General features: G+C 40.4%; 1 protein-coding gene across 1 annotated transcript; it reads right to left on the bottom strand.

Annotated features, from left to right (window-relative positions):
* Nucleotides 1-1,909: 1,909 nt before the first annotated feature.
* ubxn7 (UBX domain protein 7) lies at nucleotides 1,910-15,691 on the bottom strand. The gene is made up of 11 exons (XM_063462687.1): nucleotides 15,586-15,691; nucleotides 12,041-12,194; nucleotides 11,668-11,732; nucleotides 11,470-11,535; nucleotides 11,211-11,323; nucleotides 8,959-9,105; nucleotides 7,287-7,377; nucleotides 6,682-6,812; nucleotides 5,895-6,402; nucleotides 3,066-3,145; nucleotides 1,910-2,928 (listed from the first exon to the last, which is right to left on the bottom strand). The coding sequence occupies exons 1-11, from the start codon at nucleotides 15,689-15,691 to the stop codon at nucleotides 2,767-2,769; spliced, it is 1,623 nt and encodes a 540-aa protein (XP_063318757.1). The 3' UTR covers nucleotides 1,910-2,766.
* Nucleotides 15,692-16,600: the final 909 nt, after the last annotated feature.

The raw sequence follows: 16,600 nt of genomic DNA, 5'->3' as shown, positions 1-16,600 counted from the left end.
CGCTACGTCCAGATGAACAGAATCAACTTTTGGAGATTTACTTACCTTGATTGAGAATGCATCAAGATACTTCCTAAAACGTTTTTTTTTTTTTTTTTTTATAAATCTGAACAGTTAAAACTTAAAACACTGCTTATAAAATATTGGTGTCAGTGTCTTTTTGGTCTTAGTGGTCTTTTTCACCTGCTTTCGGGGACTTGTTGGTATTTAAGGTACGTTATCACCACCATCTGTCCATATTAAGAAACACAAACCTGCTCAGTCTGAACAGACACACAGAAAAGTCTTTAACAGCCTCAGCACAAAAAAAAAATCTAAATACACCGCTCCAAAAAAATTAAAAAAATTACAGGAACACTTAAAATCACACATTGGGTCTTGATGACAAAATATTCAGGCTGAAAGTTTTTACTGATACACACTGTAATTTGCTGAGAACAAAATTATGTAACAAAAGCCAGTGGAAACCAAAATCATCAAAACCATAAATGCTGGATTCAAAATCACACCAAAAAAAGTTATAAATTTAAATCAGAGTGATCAGACTAATCTGGCTCAGTAATGTTTACAACCTCAATGTGCCTCCATGCACTTCAGACATCTGGGTACGCTCCTGGTCAGACAGTGGATGATGCCCTGGTACATCTTCTCCCAGATCCTGGATCAGAGCATAAGTGAGGTACTAGATAATCTGTGGGACTCATAAATATTGTTCTAAGACCATGATACTTATGCCTTTACCACCCTGGCTACACACTGCCCACACGAGGCAAGGTATCACTCTGCACCAGCAAAAGGTGTAAAGTGAATCTGAGGATTTCATCTCTATACCCAACAGCTGTTGGCTAACACATGGAGGTCTCTATGCAAGGAAATCCCACTTGAGACCACCACTGCCCAACCTGTCATACTAGATAATGTTGCAGAAAACATTCACCACAATGTCTTCAGACTCTTTCATGCTGTTTAAAGGTGGTCTGCTCTCATCTGTGAAGAAAACAGGGCACCAGTGGCTAACCTGCAAGCTCTGGTGTTGTCAGGCCATCACCAATTGAGCTGCTCAGTGCTGTACTGTGAGCACACGTCCTACTATAAACTGCAGGGCATTCATCCCACCCTCAGGTAGAGTTTCTGAAGTGTTTCTATCAGAAACATGCTCAAGTATTCCAGTGGAAGTCATTTTGTAGGGCTTTGGCAGTGCTCCTCCAGTTCCTTCTCGCATCAAGAACCAGATACCAGTCCTGCTGCTGAGCTGATGCCCCCTCTGTGGCTCTGTCTAGTTCTCCTTGTGCAATAACCCATCTACACCTTCAAGGCTGTACTAGGAGACGGAAAACCTTGCAACTGCCTGTTTGCATATGCTATCACAGAGGAGCTGGACTAACTGGTATCATTTCATGCTGCCACTGTTGGCAAGGGCACTTCCAAAAAGGAGAACTAGAAGAAAATCAGTCAGGAGCAATAGTCTGTGGCCTTCCCTGCGCAGGGGGGAGTTGCCTGTCCAGTGCAGCTGTTGTCACTTCATTTGGACCAAATCAGGTGGAATGGATCCACATTGGGAGCTGTGGTTACTAACAGAAAACCGCTGAAGTTTAACCATCTGTGTTATACTGTGATGATCAAGTGTTCCTGTCATTTTTTTTTGAGAAGTGTACATTACACATAAGATGTAAAATACTCTTACTGGTATCACCGAGGCTCCAGGAATAAAACATGTCAAAACGTAGTATGGACACACTAAAAATGCTTAATCTTTAAAGTGAGGTGCACTACACATTTGTGTTCTAAGTAGTTCCAGCTGAATCTGAAGTTATTTATTCTGTTAGCTGTTCAAGTGTTAGGGGTTTTAACTTTAAATTAAAGCCACACAAACGATTCAAAATAATAATAATTTAAAAAAAAAGATGAAGCAGAACCTCTCTTTTTGTTTTCTGGTGGTTATATTTCAACATCAGCATATTTTCTTGGCAGCATATAAAAAAAGAAAGGAAACAATGACTACATCGAAATATCAGTCTCTCTAAGCCATCTCTGTACAGTGTAGGTGTGACTGATGAGATGTACCACCTTTTATTCATTCCCTTCTGTATCAAAAGACACATTTTCACGACTTTGTAATTTTTGGACCTGGCCTCTTAGGGCCCCTGCCTTCCAAATAATTACAACTGTTTCAACAATGACCGAGTGAGAGACCAAATTTGGGTCAAAATAAACAAGAATGAGCCTCCCTTTACCTGTCCCAGGTAGAGAAAATAACAAGAAGAGCTAGAAAATAAACTCTGACTGATTTAATGTCCTTTCTGAGAGGTAAAAGTCTCTTTGTACAAGTCCCTGGTGGCCCATCATCAATTAGTGATCTATTATTTGTGTTTTTTTCTTCTTTTTTCATTTTTTAATTGAAGACGAGCTATATGATATATATTCTGTTCTGATATGCCTCAGTGTTGAAAACTAAATGAGGCTTGCCTCAGAGCAGAGTATATAGTTTATTAAAAACATTAAAGACTGCTGGCATCCACTAAACCTTACTGGCCAATTGTAGAGCACTACAAAGGTATTAGGCTGTCAGTAGAGACGTCAGTATTCGGACTAGTGGAGTGGCGGTGAAAGTAGCCCATCCACCCTTATCTGTCTTGGCAAAAACCAGGGCCACCTCCAGAACAAAAGGTTATGGGATCAAGGCCAGTAACATCATCCCACATCATTGGTGAAAGGGTGAGGTCTACCAGAGATACAGACAAGCGAAAAGTGAGTGTGTCTGGAAGGCTAGTTCCTCTCCTGCACAAATACAGTCTCCTGTGGACACAGCCCTGCCTCCTGCAGCGTGATGTCATAGTCCAAGTGGGCGAGCTTCCTTCTGGGGAAGTTGGTGACGAGTTCGAAGCGTTCGTTAGGATAACCCTTGGACTGGACGTGTCTTACCAGGGTCTTAAAGAGAGAGTATAATTTTGAAGGTAGGGGGGAAAAAAAGATTAAAAAAAAAATGTTGCCATGTTTATTAGGCATTATAAACATGTACTACTGTTTATTTTACTTGAATATCAGCAATTTTGGGGTTCACTCACCAAAAGTTTTGCTTTAGAAGACAATGAAATTTGCTCTCTCTGTCCATCAGGGTAGCGGAGCATCAACCTGGCTTTGGGACCTATTAAAAACAAAACAGTTTCTAAGATGATGCTGTCAGAACTGAAAAGCCACCATACTTAAAAATGCCAGAACACACTGGTCAAAAAGCATAAAAAACACACATCACATAGATAAACAATGGATTGATCTTTGAATTAACAGCTACAACTGTGTGCCCAGCTGAGGGACTGTGTTTAGATTTCTTAATATGTCCTAAGCACAAACACAGGAATCGCTACTCTAACAGATACTTCCATAGACAGTATGGAGGAGGCTGGCCTAGAGGTTCTGAAAAGCGAAGCCAATATAAATTGCCCTAAACTTGCATTCTATTTAATGGTCAGCAGAGGGCGACTCCTCCGACTCAGTTCTATAGCAGCCTTGTCACGCTCCGCTTTCAAACTACAAAGGTATTAAGCTGTCAGTAGAGACGTCAGTATACGGACTAGTGGAGTGGCGGTGAGGGTGGCAACGGGGAAAAATGCTCGGCTTGAGGTTTTATGACAGGACTTTACTAAACAATAGGTGACATCACAGAAGCTACATTCATTGCTGTCTATGCTCCAGAACTACAACCACTAGAACAGGGGTGGGGAATCTCAGTCCACGAGGGCCGGTGTCCCTGCAGGTTTTAGATGTGTCCTCGAACCAACAAAGCTGATTTAAATGGCTAAATTAGCTCCTCAACATGTCCTGAAGTTCTCCAGAGGCCTGGTAACGAACTAATCATGTGATTCAGGTGTGTTGACCCAAGGTGAGATCTAAAACCTGCAGGGACACCGGCCCTCGTGGACTGAGATTGCCCACCCCTGCACTAGAAGGTACCTGACACAGATATTACACCAGACTGTCATTAGACAAGACGAGTGAAACCACTAACATACTAATCACTTGGGTCCCGCCAAGTAAAAACAACACACAACCACCACATTCTGCAAGGGATGTGACTGTAGAAACTGTCAGAAAATCTAGTGCTTAGTACCAGTCTTGACTGGTCATATATGGTACACATTAGGGCTGCACGATTAATCGTTAGAAAATCGCGATCTCGATTCATACTTATGTGCGATCTCATTTCCAAATGACAACGATTTCAAAAAAAAAAAAAAAGACGACGACGATTGTACCGCATTTTGATCCGGGACGTAATCTGCATGAAAACAAGCGCTCACTCTTCCTGCTCAACAAATGACAAGGGCGGAGCCTTATACCACGTGATACAGAAGCTGTGCCGTGATGCTCAAATTGGCAGGGAAAAAACAACGGAGAACACGTCAGGGATGACGAGAAAGTGACAGGAGAAAATTCGTCCCGGTCAACCACCCAAACATCAATAACGGGAACCTTATACAGCGCTTCCCCATACCCGTCGAACTCCCTCAGGCACAAAGAAATTACGGAGGCTATTACTTATCACCTGACCAAAGATATATCAACACTGTGCAAAACGAGGGATTTAGGAAAATGATCAACACCCTAGACAAACGCTACACAGTGCCATCCCGCAACTATTTTTCTATTGTTGCACTACCTGCTCTATACACGCAGTGTCGAGCAACGGTGGAGACGGAATTTCAAGCAGTACAACATTTTGCGGCAACCACAAAATGTGAGGCATTTATTGTTTTTATGTTTATTTATTGTTTTTATGCTCAGTTTCAACTGTTACGAAGTTGATGTGCAGTTAATAAGTGCAATAAATATTTATATTGGAAAAGAAAATCGTGAGAGAATCATGATCTCAATCCTAAGCAAAAAAATCGTGATTCTCATTTTATGCAAAATCGTGCAGCTCTAGTACACATTTTGATTGAAATCTTCACACACACTCCAGCAATAAAACTAATACTAAATCCAGCCAAAGGGATCAAATAGTACAGTAGGATTAAGGGTCTGTCTACATTCAGCTGACTAAGAGTGACTTCACAGCCATCACTGATCTAAAAGGAGTCAGTCCAGCAGCACCCACTTATGTGTTGGCATAAGTGGGCTCTTAAGACACCTTAAGGCTTTAATACCCTGAGCACGTTGAAAAAAGCTAATTTTTTGGATCCAAAACTGTGGTGTAACGCAGATGCACACTGAAAGCATTGCATTTTGCAGAAAATTCGCCTGAAAAAAAATGTGACATGAAAAAGATGACATCAACATCAAGCGATGATGATGATGGTCCTGATGTTTCTAAACAAGAACATCATCAAATTCATCATAAGAAGGCAGCAGCAGGGACAATTTCATGGTTTGATCAAGGAGCTGAAGCAGCACCACGACTGCTTCTGTAAATATTTCAGGATGTCAGCGGGACAGTTTGAGCTGTTTTTGAAAGAGTTGGAACCACAACTGAGGAGGAAGAGAAATATTTTCAGAGCTGATTGACCCGGAGCAGTGTCTAGCGCCGTGTCTGTGGCTAAACAGCATTATTTTACTATTTCCATATCATTGTATATTCAGTACTGATGCACTTTGAACTAACGTGCAGTAGTCTGTCTGGGTAGATCTGTTTATTTTTCCAAATGTGAATAAAAGTCACAAATTCATGCAGTGAAATAAGTTGACACTAAAGAATAGATGAGCCCTAAAATTAACTTTTAGTGCACAAAATGTTCGGAAAGAGTTTGCACGTCCGCAAAGGCCTTTAGACTTTTGTTTTATTAAAGCAAACTTGCTGCTCACCTTATTATGGTTGCATCGAAAACAGACATATAGACACGCACACACACACGCACACTCACACTCATGAAACCTAAAATACTTTTCATTTGTCGTACCATTGTCCTCAGGACAGTCCACATCACAGGTTGTGGTGGTGCTGATCTTTGAAGTTCCTGTGCTTTCAGGTAGTGGGGCGCAGTGATTCCCACCAGAGTCTGAATCAGGCTGGGGATGACGAGGCCCGGGAGCCGAGGGCTCCAGGTGGTTCTTTTTGCTCTCCTCTTTCTTGTGACTGTGGTTGTTTTCTTTGTACGGTGATTTTCTGTAGGAAGAAGTGGAGCTATCAGGATGAAGACGCTGCTGGGCTGCAGTGGCTGCAGAGGGGGTCGCAGTGTGTTTGCCGGTCGAACTTTTCTCTTCATGGGGTGCTGGCGTCTCGCTGTCTGAGCCGTCAACAGAGAAAGGCCCCTCGCTGTCAGAGAAAGGCTCTGCATCCGATTCATCGTCTGATCGAGGAGAATCGGGGGGTTCGGGGACATTTGAGGACTCGTAGTGGGTCTCTTGTAGAGAAGCTCGGATTGCTGCCTCCAACTGACTGTCTTCACTGGCATCGATTAAACTTTCCTAAAAGATAAAATAGTGTACAATTGTTTAAAAAAAAAGTAAAGATCTGAGTAAAGCAACACAAAGACTTTTAACAATATGGATGGCTGCATGACACTGACAACATCAAATATCAAGCAATAGCAATAGCAAAATCCTAACAAACATCCCAGATGCCTCTAAAACTGATCAGAGGTGTGACTGAGGAAATTCCAACAGAGCCACAGCAGGAGCGAGGAGCTCTTATTAGAGCAGAAACATAGAGGGAATTAGAGGTGACACATGAGATGAGAGACCCACAGAGCGAGCTCGTTTGGCAGGAGGTGCGTGGCAGGACGGCCCGTCGAGCTGCCCGTGCTCTGCCAGGAAGCCAGTTGCCTGCTCCAGGAACGACGCCACATCCAGCTGGTTCCACTCCACCATTTTTTGACCTAATGTGAACATGGTTTGAACAGAACCGGTCAATAATAACAGCCACCAAAAGCAGGAAATAATTAAGTATTTAATTATAAGAAAAGAGAGAGAGGGACGCACACATCAGTTTGGATCAACACTACAGATTTACACAGTTTATTGTGACATAATATCAAATTGTGTCGCTTTAGTATTGCTTCAATCCAATTTCCTGATATAAACACTGTTATTCAAGCTTCTTGAAGACTACTGACATTTAAATTATTTTTCATAACACTATTCACGTCTTACAAAAATTATGCATGCAGACATCGTCTTCCTGTGCATTTATAATAAAAACTGCTTTTGTAAGCCTCTCAGAGTGAGAGCTGTACTTTAATCTTGCCAGTAAGTCACTTATTTGTGTTTTCTTGATCAGCTGGAAACAACTCAATGGTGTGTTCGTACATCAGCAAACCCTCATCATCAATCAGCCTTCCACAAACACTCACCTGTGCGTGGATCCAGGATCGAAATGTAGGGAAACTTGTTCAGCTTATAGAACTGGATGTATCTTTGTCCCTCTTCACTATCATGATATACCTGCAGAGGAAGAAAATGAACGATAGAATATAAACTGGACTTAAAGTGTGCCCACACTGCATAATGCAAAGACGGGTGGACTGCTTTGGAAAAGTACCTCCCTCCCCAACTCTTCATCATCCACCCATTTTCTTCCACTTATCCAATTCAGAGTTACAGTCAGGCTCGAGCCTATCCCAGGTGGGGTACACCCTGGACAGATTGCCAGTCTGCCATGGGACTAACACAGAGAGACTGACACACTCACATTCACACCTGCAGCCAATTTAGATTTACCAGTTAACCTAACATCCATGTCTTCTATGGACTGTGTGAGGAATTCAATTAAATTCTTTTCTATTTATATAGCGCCAATTCACAGCAACAGTCGTCTGAAGACACTTTATATTGTAAAGTAAAGACCCTACAGTTATTACAGTATATGACCCTTTATGAGCAAGTGCTTGGTGACAGTAGGAAGAAAAAACTTCCTTTTAAAAGGAAGAACCCCTGCATTTATGCATAGAACATGAAAACTTTTCACCAAAAGGCCCAAGCTGGGACCATCTTGAGGCTAACAGCTGCACCACTGTGCTGCTCCTCTCCATAGCCCATTATTTTGACCTTTTACTCTCACTTTAAGCCCTTTAGAGCTAACAGGACCAGAGTTTTCTACTTCTTACTCAGGCACACCCCACTTCAGAAACAGAAAAGCATAGCCTCACTAACCAATACCAACCAACCTTTTACCTCTACGTGTTAAAATTGCTTCTTTTTTTGTCTTTTGTTGTTTTTTACAGCTCTAAAAATACACTTTCCCATCTTTGCTCAATGATGGCTAATTCACCTGATGGCAATTTTAAACACGAAACAGAATTTAAACACCTTTGATCAACGAGTACTGCATTTTCTAAAGACTATAATCCACATCTTACAATGTGACATGCCAGCAGTTGTCTCGCCCCACCCACGAACGAGCCAGTTGTTTGCCATCTGCTATAAGCAGCATGTGACTGCAGTGACACCTACACACAGCAGACGTGTATGATGGTCTCAACTGCTCGGAAGCAGGCACATCTGCTCGTTATTGTAGTGAACATGTAGGCTTGATGTACTTTTTGGCTTGGCTTGCTGTATTCGTTGCAAGAATTAGGGTGGTATTTAAGTGCTCTGGTAGCATAAACCAGAGGTGTTGATTGTGGCACTGCTACACACTGAGCTGCAATTGAAGTTATACCATTGTTAAATTTTGTCCATACATGGGAAAAATATAACATGCATGATAGAAGTATATCCTACAGGTTTAAAAAAGCATTTTATACCCTGTGTAGAACAAAAAACCCAAACTTTATATATGATTGTCTTTGGTCTGTAGGAGCAAGTACCCAGAGGAAACCCCCACACACAAGGAGAACATACAAACTCCATACAGAAAGGCCTGAGCTACCCAGTGGATTCAAACCCAGGACCTTCTTGCTGTGAGATGATGGTGCTAACACCTAACTACCAAATTGTAGATGGTTGGATGGACTAAATAAATTCCCTCATGAATAACGCCATGCATCATAGAAAACACCACACTGCGCTCTTAAAACCTCATACCTGCCAGAATATGAAGTGTTCTCTGATGATGGTCTTCACTGAATCATTACTCCACACATCTCTGTTCAGACACTGGCAGGCAAAGTCCTGAACATTTTGTATGTTGATCATTAGCCATTTGTTTTCCATCTGTCCGCAGTCTTTAGCCTATAAACGTAAAGAAAGACATATGGAATTAGAGGCAATTCACGATTTACAAAGACAAATGTACTTTATGATGGAAATCATTAAGTCTGCAAGTTTTGATTTAAACGCAAAACATATATTTTGCTTGGTGGAGAACAAATAATAAAATTAACTAAGAAAAAGATTATTTACAATGAACTGAAACCTTAATTTCAACTGGAAATAGTTCAAAGACTACAAATCAAATGCTGAAAGCAAAAAATTCTGTTCTTCATTCTTGTGTGTGTCGTTATGTGTAATTCTGTGTGTACATGAAATTTTTAATGAATTTTTTTGTATGAATTCTGATGAAAAAAAAAATTAGGGGTGGGGTCGTGTTAACAATCCATTAAAAGACTCAGTGACTGTGACTCTGAATATTGTGGTAAATACTGTCAATATATAGAAAATAGTTTATAAAGATTTAAAATATGTCACATTTGACCTCTGACCTCTCCTTCAAGGTCAATAGAATGATCTGAAGGTCAAAGTGATAATAATTCTATATAGAGATATTTAAAACTATGGGGGTGTCCAAATTCATGGGCTGCATCCCCGAGGCTGCATTTGTAGGCCAATTGCGTCACAGCGACGTGACGAAGGCTGTCCAAATTCGTAGACTCCTCCGAATGCAGCTGACAAATGTATCCTCCTTTTCCCCGAATTTGAAGGATGGGTCGGGTATATCCTTCATGGCCCACCATATCCCAGAATTCATAGCGCGGCCCAGCCAATTCCAGTTTTCAACAATGGCGGCCGCTACTAAGTTTTTAATATTATTCTTATTAATCTTTCTGGGTCACAAAATAAACTTTTAACATATTTTCAGGTGAGAATGTAGCTGTGTAAACTTCAAATATCTGCTCGCTTTATCAAGATATCACATATTTGCAAAAGTTCTCCGACTTTCGGAGACGTCTGTTATCCACCAGCTCAATAGCTAACCGGGAGCTCGAGGATCACTAGAGCCGCCGAGAACGGCAAACTCCCGGCACATCATTTTCAGATCACTGCAGTCTTTCGCTATTCAGGTTAAACATAATATATAAGTCACTTAGATAACCTAAAAATGTTATTGTTGGGCTTTTTTCAGTGTTTTATTTGTTCGTGAGTAAATCGGTTTGGCTGAAATTAAAGTTATTAGATTAGATAAAATAAAACTTTATTAATCCTCCGGGTGGGTTCCTCCTTGGTTTTCACACAGCTGAATAAACATCAAACAGAAAACTGATTAAACAGAAGCGTGAGATGGTTGAGAATTTACTCCAGTGTCCTGTTATATTGTAGATAGCAAGGAGCAGACAGCTGAGTTTATTAGACTCCACCGAGACAGCGGTGACGCAAATCTGAAGGCTAGACCGTCCAATTTCACAGCCGTTTACTTCGGGCCTACCCAACCTTCTGAGGACCCAGCCCACGTAGACCGCGAAGGCCAGGTCCTCAGGAGGATGCAGCCCATGAATTTGGACACGACCTAGGTTTCTTACTGGTATATTTACAGTTGTATTTACAATTCTTTGAAACTATGCTAAAAATTCTACTGTCTTTGTTTATATCAGCCATCATTTAGGAAATGATACTGGTACATATTCTAAATAATTATAAATATCTATTTTTGGCATCAACTCCCTAAAGTTAGAAAAAGGAAAGCCCCCTTAATGGTGGCATATTTTGGTCTAAAACCTGTATATATCATCTAGCATCTCCCAGTGTTTCCTTAGGTGGGGGTCATGCTGTTTTGAAGTAACTGCCCCTTCCAAAGCAGTCAAAGTGAGAAAAACATAGTGTGTCCTTTCCAGAAGATGAGAAAATTTCTCATTTTAAGCATTTGATGTTGTTTCTTTCACTACAAACAGTCAAATTTGTGTTATGACAAATCATGGAGATCTGCTTTTACACAAATTTTAGTCCTCCCAACTTTTTTTGGGAACAGGTTTTCACATTAGCGGTGTGCGATCACAAGCAAGGAGGCATGACATTGCGGGTTTTCACCATCTACCTACTCAGTCATCATCTAAAATTTGGCTGAAAGTTCACACAGGCTGAATAAAGGTGTGGGGTACAGTGTCCTGTGAGTGACTCCTCACCGTCTCAAAGCTGCCTTTGTGCATGAGCTCAATGGGAGGACGGAAAAGGTCTGCCAGGGTGCTCAGTTTCTTATCCACTGTTCCACCGTTACGCAGCTCCTGTTCCTGGCGGACTAGGGACAGAAAAACATTCATTCAGTCATTACTGGAAGTTAAGATGCCACAACAGAAATATGAGACAGACTTTAATGGTGATTGTTAGGAAACAGCACTACCACATTTGATTTGCTTTAACTTGTACATTTTGGAAAATACTCACTTGTTTCCGTCTGAAAGTCTCGGAAACCATCAAATATTGATCGAGCAGGTCTTCTTCGCTTTGGCACTGAATATATGTAATAAAAAAATAAATAAGTAAACAAATAAAAAAATCACCATCATCTTTACAGACAGCTGGCAGTCTACATCAAGATTTCTTTGCCTTAAGCAGGACTGACAAATAAAAGCAACAACATACCTCCAAAAAGGGGTTCTGGTTCCACCAATATGTCCTGCTTCTGAGGAATTGGAGCCCGCACTTCACTGAGGAAGGCATGAAGGCAACATATACAGAGTTATTTATGTAGAAAAGCAATCAGCTGTAAAAGATCTATAATCATATTACAAACAATCAACATTTAGTATGATAAGGGAGCAATGAAATTAATGCTATTTTTCGTCTCATGTCAGCTTGTGGTAAACACAGATTCTAAGCTTGGATAAACAATCAGCAGAAAATTAGAGAAGTTTCCATTTCTGAAATAAAACATGACCAAAACAGACAAACTAACTCTGTGGATTTTGTTTTACTTTTGTCTGACCTAGGCTTGTGGAGAAAAGTCACAGCTTACTCTGTAGAGGGCGCTCTGCTGCTTGACGCTGCAGAACTGGAGCTGGTGCTGGGCTCCTCTGCAATCCCGCCTCCATCTAGGAACATGGTCACTGCCATCTCCAGGTTGTTGTTGCATGCTTCCAGCATATGTTTTCCTACGCTCTCTGTGGCCCCTGGAAGAGAGTTAGATATTTAGGCACTAACCATGAGCACAATGCGTTCACAAATGTTTACAGATTAACAAATAACATTGAGAATTTCATAGTGGCACATTGTATTTTAGAGCCAAATATCAGCTGACCGATATTTTCAACCAGTAGCTATAAGGTATTTGCTAATATATCCGTATTGGAAATCTCATAGATGCCGATAAATAAAAATGAATAAAGTCAAAATGAACAAAATACACTTCCACCGCGTTATGAGTGTTGACGTTGCATAGTTTGCCCACTAGAGGGCACTCTGCTTTTTTTCTGATGGCAACTCATGTTTGAATCACCGCAAACAACAACCTGCTAATCTAAGCAGAGTTGGGCATTGTAAAAGGAGCAATCTACCACTTCTCATGACAATAAAAGGTTATTTTTAAAATGCATTGTCATATTATCTTAGTAGGGAATCATAAATAACCACACATCACAAATATTTTTTTGTTTTGGCTGCCTAAACAAAACAAAATATTGGCTGAAAATCAAATATTGGTATCTGTGTAAAAAAAAAAAAAAAACAACTTTACTGGCCAGGCCCTAATTACATTAGTGTGATAAAACATTTTTTGCTATAAAAGACTGTCAAGCAAACCAACACTGTCACTAAAAACTGCCATAAATGTTGCCATAAGTCTGCTATTGGTCTGCGAATAATTGGGGTCAAGTTGGTAACTAAATGCAGTCTATTTTGGTTAATGCAGCAATTAACTATGACAATTTGTTGAAAATCACATATCTGTTGCTGTGTATATACACAGAAATTAACATTTAACAGTTACACTCAGCAACCTTCCTGTTCATAATTCAACTTTAACTGAATTTATTGATAAATCACAAAAACAGTCGCCTCAAGGTGCTTCATACTGTAAGGTAGACCCTACAACAATACATACAGAGAAAAACCCAACAATCATATGACCCCCTATGAGCAAGCACTTTGGCGACAGTGGGAAAGAAAAACTCCCTTTTAACAGGAAGAAACCTCCAGCAACACCAGGCCCAGGGAGGGGCGGCCAACTGCTGCAACCAGTTGGGGTGAGAAATATTACCAGAATACAACCAGTGGGCAGCCAGTTCAGTCCTCCTCGAGCTGTGCTCACGACTCATTCAGACCGATGGCAACATGTTAGCAATCTGTCTACATGAATAAATTAGACGCAATTATTTGTAAACTTCCAACAATCTCTCTGAAGCTGACTGCAGTCAGTCCAGGTGAGACTGTTACTGTTTGCAGAAAAGTTACCACCTATCAGACAACCCGTGCAATCACCAATGCCATAAACATTTAGTTAGCACAAGTTGTGGTCACAGAATACAAAAATATTAAATACAGCTGATTATTTTTATATACAAGGAAGCCGCTGTCCTATTTTTACTCATTTGAGTTAGCCATTAGCTGTGAATTAGGTAGTTGCTTTGTCACGCTAAGTGTAACCAGTGTTGGATAGTTTTTCAGTTGAGTTGATTTAGTTTAATTTTGCTTGGCTAACGTTATCTCGGGATGGTGGTGCATTAGATCAGCCCCCTTGTTTGCAGTATTCCCAGGGTATTTAAACTTGTTTAATACAATATCAATATTTAGTGTCCCTGTATTCACACAACATCACTACACAAAATATCATAATACTTTGCTCTATCAATTTTTTCCTCAATCCCTACTTACTATATTACAATGCTCATGTTTTTCTGAGAGTGGTATATCACAGTCTAGCTATCCATCTTCCACTTGTGAGGTCACATAAGGCTGGAGCCTATCCTAAGTTTCATAGAAAGGCAGGGCACACTGGACATGTTCCCAGTCCATCACATTCACACCTAGAGCCAATTTAGAATCACCAATTAAACAAGCATGTCTTTGAACTATTAGAGGAAGCTGGAGTACCAAGGATGGATTCAAACTCGTGACAGCGAACCTTTTGTCCGGTTTTTTGTATTACACTGGATCAAGTTTTTTTATTCTGCTTTATGCAAACTTCACCAATAATTTCACAACACTGTCAGCAGTATCAATAAAATCACATAACTGGGTGAAAGCAAAGCACAGAGTGTGGCAAACAGCAACACTGACCTCATTAAAAATTCTTAAATGTTCAAACTTCACTGTGTTATGCTATAACTTTTCCACATAAGGCCCAAAGTAAAGTTATAACCAGCTCACTAAACATTATGAGTACATACACACGTGTTTTATTCACTCAAGGGATTAAATGCCTTTTATTATCATGTGACAACATAGTCTAGTAGTACTTAGTAACTTGGTAGTATCTTAGTATTTGATTACTTGTTTTTCGTATATGTGGTCACAGAAGCAACCACATGTCACTTTGACAATGGACACATTTATTTTACCTTTTATATTTATTTTGATTTTAAATGGGGAAAAAATGCTTTACTTGTTTAACTGACTTTCCCCAACTTTTAGGACAAACAAAGCACATCTTAAACTAACGCTATATCACTATAGTGAAATGAGTTAACGCCAAACAACCGCATGATAGTTCAGTTTCAGTTCAGAAAAGGTTTAGTGGGCGGAAATGCTCCGCGTATACCACGCGAGGTTTGGTAAATAAACGGAAATGTGCGAAAAAAAAAACCCTGAACAATGCAAAAAGCCTTAATGTCACACATGGCGGCAGTCCACAACGTCGTGACAGTGATTTGGACACTCCACATCTGAATGAACCTGTAGTATTTATAAACGGAGTGCCGCGGGGCGACGATGAAATTTTGGTCTGTACTGCGCATGTCCGTATCAAGTAGCAGCCCCTGAACAGAGTCTCCCTCTTCTTTGCCGCTTAATAACTTAAAAAACACCGTCCACTATGTCAAAGTGCTGATAAACTACAGATAGTGTCTGCGCTGACACTCGGAGTCCTCAGGTTGTGACCAATAAATAGTGTCTGGGGCCACAGTCAGAGCCATAGTGACAGCAACAACATGAAGTCTGGCTGGTGGTGATGAAGAAGGGAAATGTTGAACAGCCGACCTCCATTCCACATTATCGAGCAACACGCCACGCAAAAAAGAGCATAAAAGCCGCTCTAGGTTAGCGAGATTGTGTCTTTAACGAGCACTAATAAGAAAAGCAGACATTTTTAAGTGATGATTAAAAATAAGTTTCAACGCTGGCGGCTTTAAGGTCCATTTTCCGAGTCTTTCACTTGAGTTTAGCTGATAACTGCCTGTGCTTTTTCCCCTCTGCAAACCACTGGCAGCGCAGGAGCAAGAGCAACACTTAACGCCCGTTTTCTCATCTGCGCACGGATTTCAAGATTTACCCGGCGAGGGAAGTGTTCCTATATGAGCACAATAATCCACTGAGTGAAATAAACGCTAATTAAAATGTTATTTTTACCTGTTATTGCTGTGAATTGTTGTATTAACCCGTTCACCCCCGGAGCTGAGGTATCTCCGAGCGCCGCCATCTTACCGCCACAAACAACAACATAGATGAGGCGCATGCGCAAAGTCGTAATTTTTCCCCTGCCCGGCGCGACGCGGACCCCATGCGTAACAATAGTGCTGCATTCTGGGTCATGTAGTTTTAATGAACTAAAGTCAATTACCGTTGATGGCTTATTACGTAAAAATACGTGTTGGAATTTTATACAGTTTTTTATATTATATTATATTATATTATATTATATTATATTATATTATATTATATTATATACCCTTCTACATTAGTAATAAAAGTTAATAAAATTTATCTTTATTTTTCCTGCTATTTTGCTAAAAATATAAACTTTTCTTTAATTCATATTCAGAAACTGAGACCGGCTAGTTACATTTTCTGTGCTGTAGACGCAGAGTTATTCATATGATAATAATCATATGAATACACATAATGTTGTGTGTAGACGGCTATATTTCATACATAATTTACCTGGTCATAATTCAGTAAACATATCTATACTCATCTACACTCACCGGTCACTTCATTATGTACACCTGTTCAACTGCTTGTCAATGCAAATACCAAAATCAGCCAATAGCAATACCATAGCAGCAACTCAGCATATTTAGACATGTAGACAAAGTCAAGATTACCTGCTGAAGTTTAAACCAACCATCAGAATGGGGAAGAAATGGGATAGTCGTTGGTGCTAGACGGGCCGGTCTGAATATTTAAGAAGGTGTTGATCTGCTAGGATTTTCCTACATAACCATCTCTAGGGTTTACAGAGTATGGTTTGGAAAAAACAGAAAATATCCATTGAGCAGCAGTTCTCTGAGTGAAAATGCCATGTTGATACCACAGGTCAGAGGTGACAAACCAGACTTCTTTCAGCATCTCTAAATAAACAATATGTCAAACCTTAAAGCAGATGAGCCACAGCAGCAGAAGACCACACCGGGTGCCACTACTG

The sequence above is a fragment of the Pelmatolapia mariae genome, linkage group LG18, assembly GCF_036321145.2.
Source record: "Pelmatolapia mariae isolate MD_Pm_ZW linkage group LG18, Pm_UMD_F_2, whole genome shotgun sequence".
NCBI classification, from domain to species: domain Eukaryota; kingdom Metazoa; phylum Chordata; class Actinopteri; order Cichliformes; family Cichlidae; genus Pelmatolapia; species Pelmatolapia mariae.
This window is presented reverse-complemented; position numbering and strand designations above follow the sequence as displayed.

Coding starts and splice junctions, on each gene's coding strand:
- ubxn7 (XM_063462687.1), bottom strand. CDS start 15,691: ATGCGCCTCATCTATGTTGTTGTTTGTGGCGGTAAGATGGCGGCGCTC. Junction 11,536..11,667: donor ACCAGAACCCCTTTTTGGAG/GTATGTTGTTGC, acceptor ACATATATTCAG/TGCCAAAGCGAAGAAGACCT. Junction 9,106..11,210: donor ACAAAGGCAGCTTTGAGACG/GTGAGGAGTCAC, acceptor TTACGTTTATAG/GCTAAAGACTGCGGACAGAT.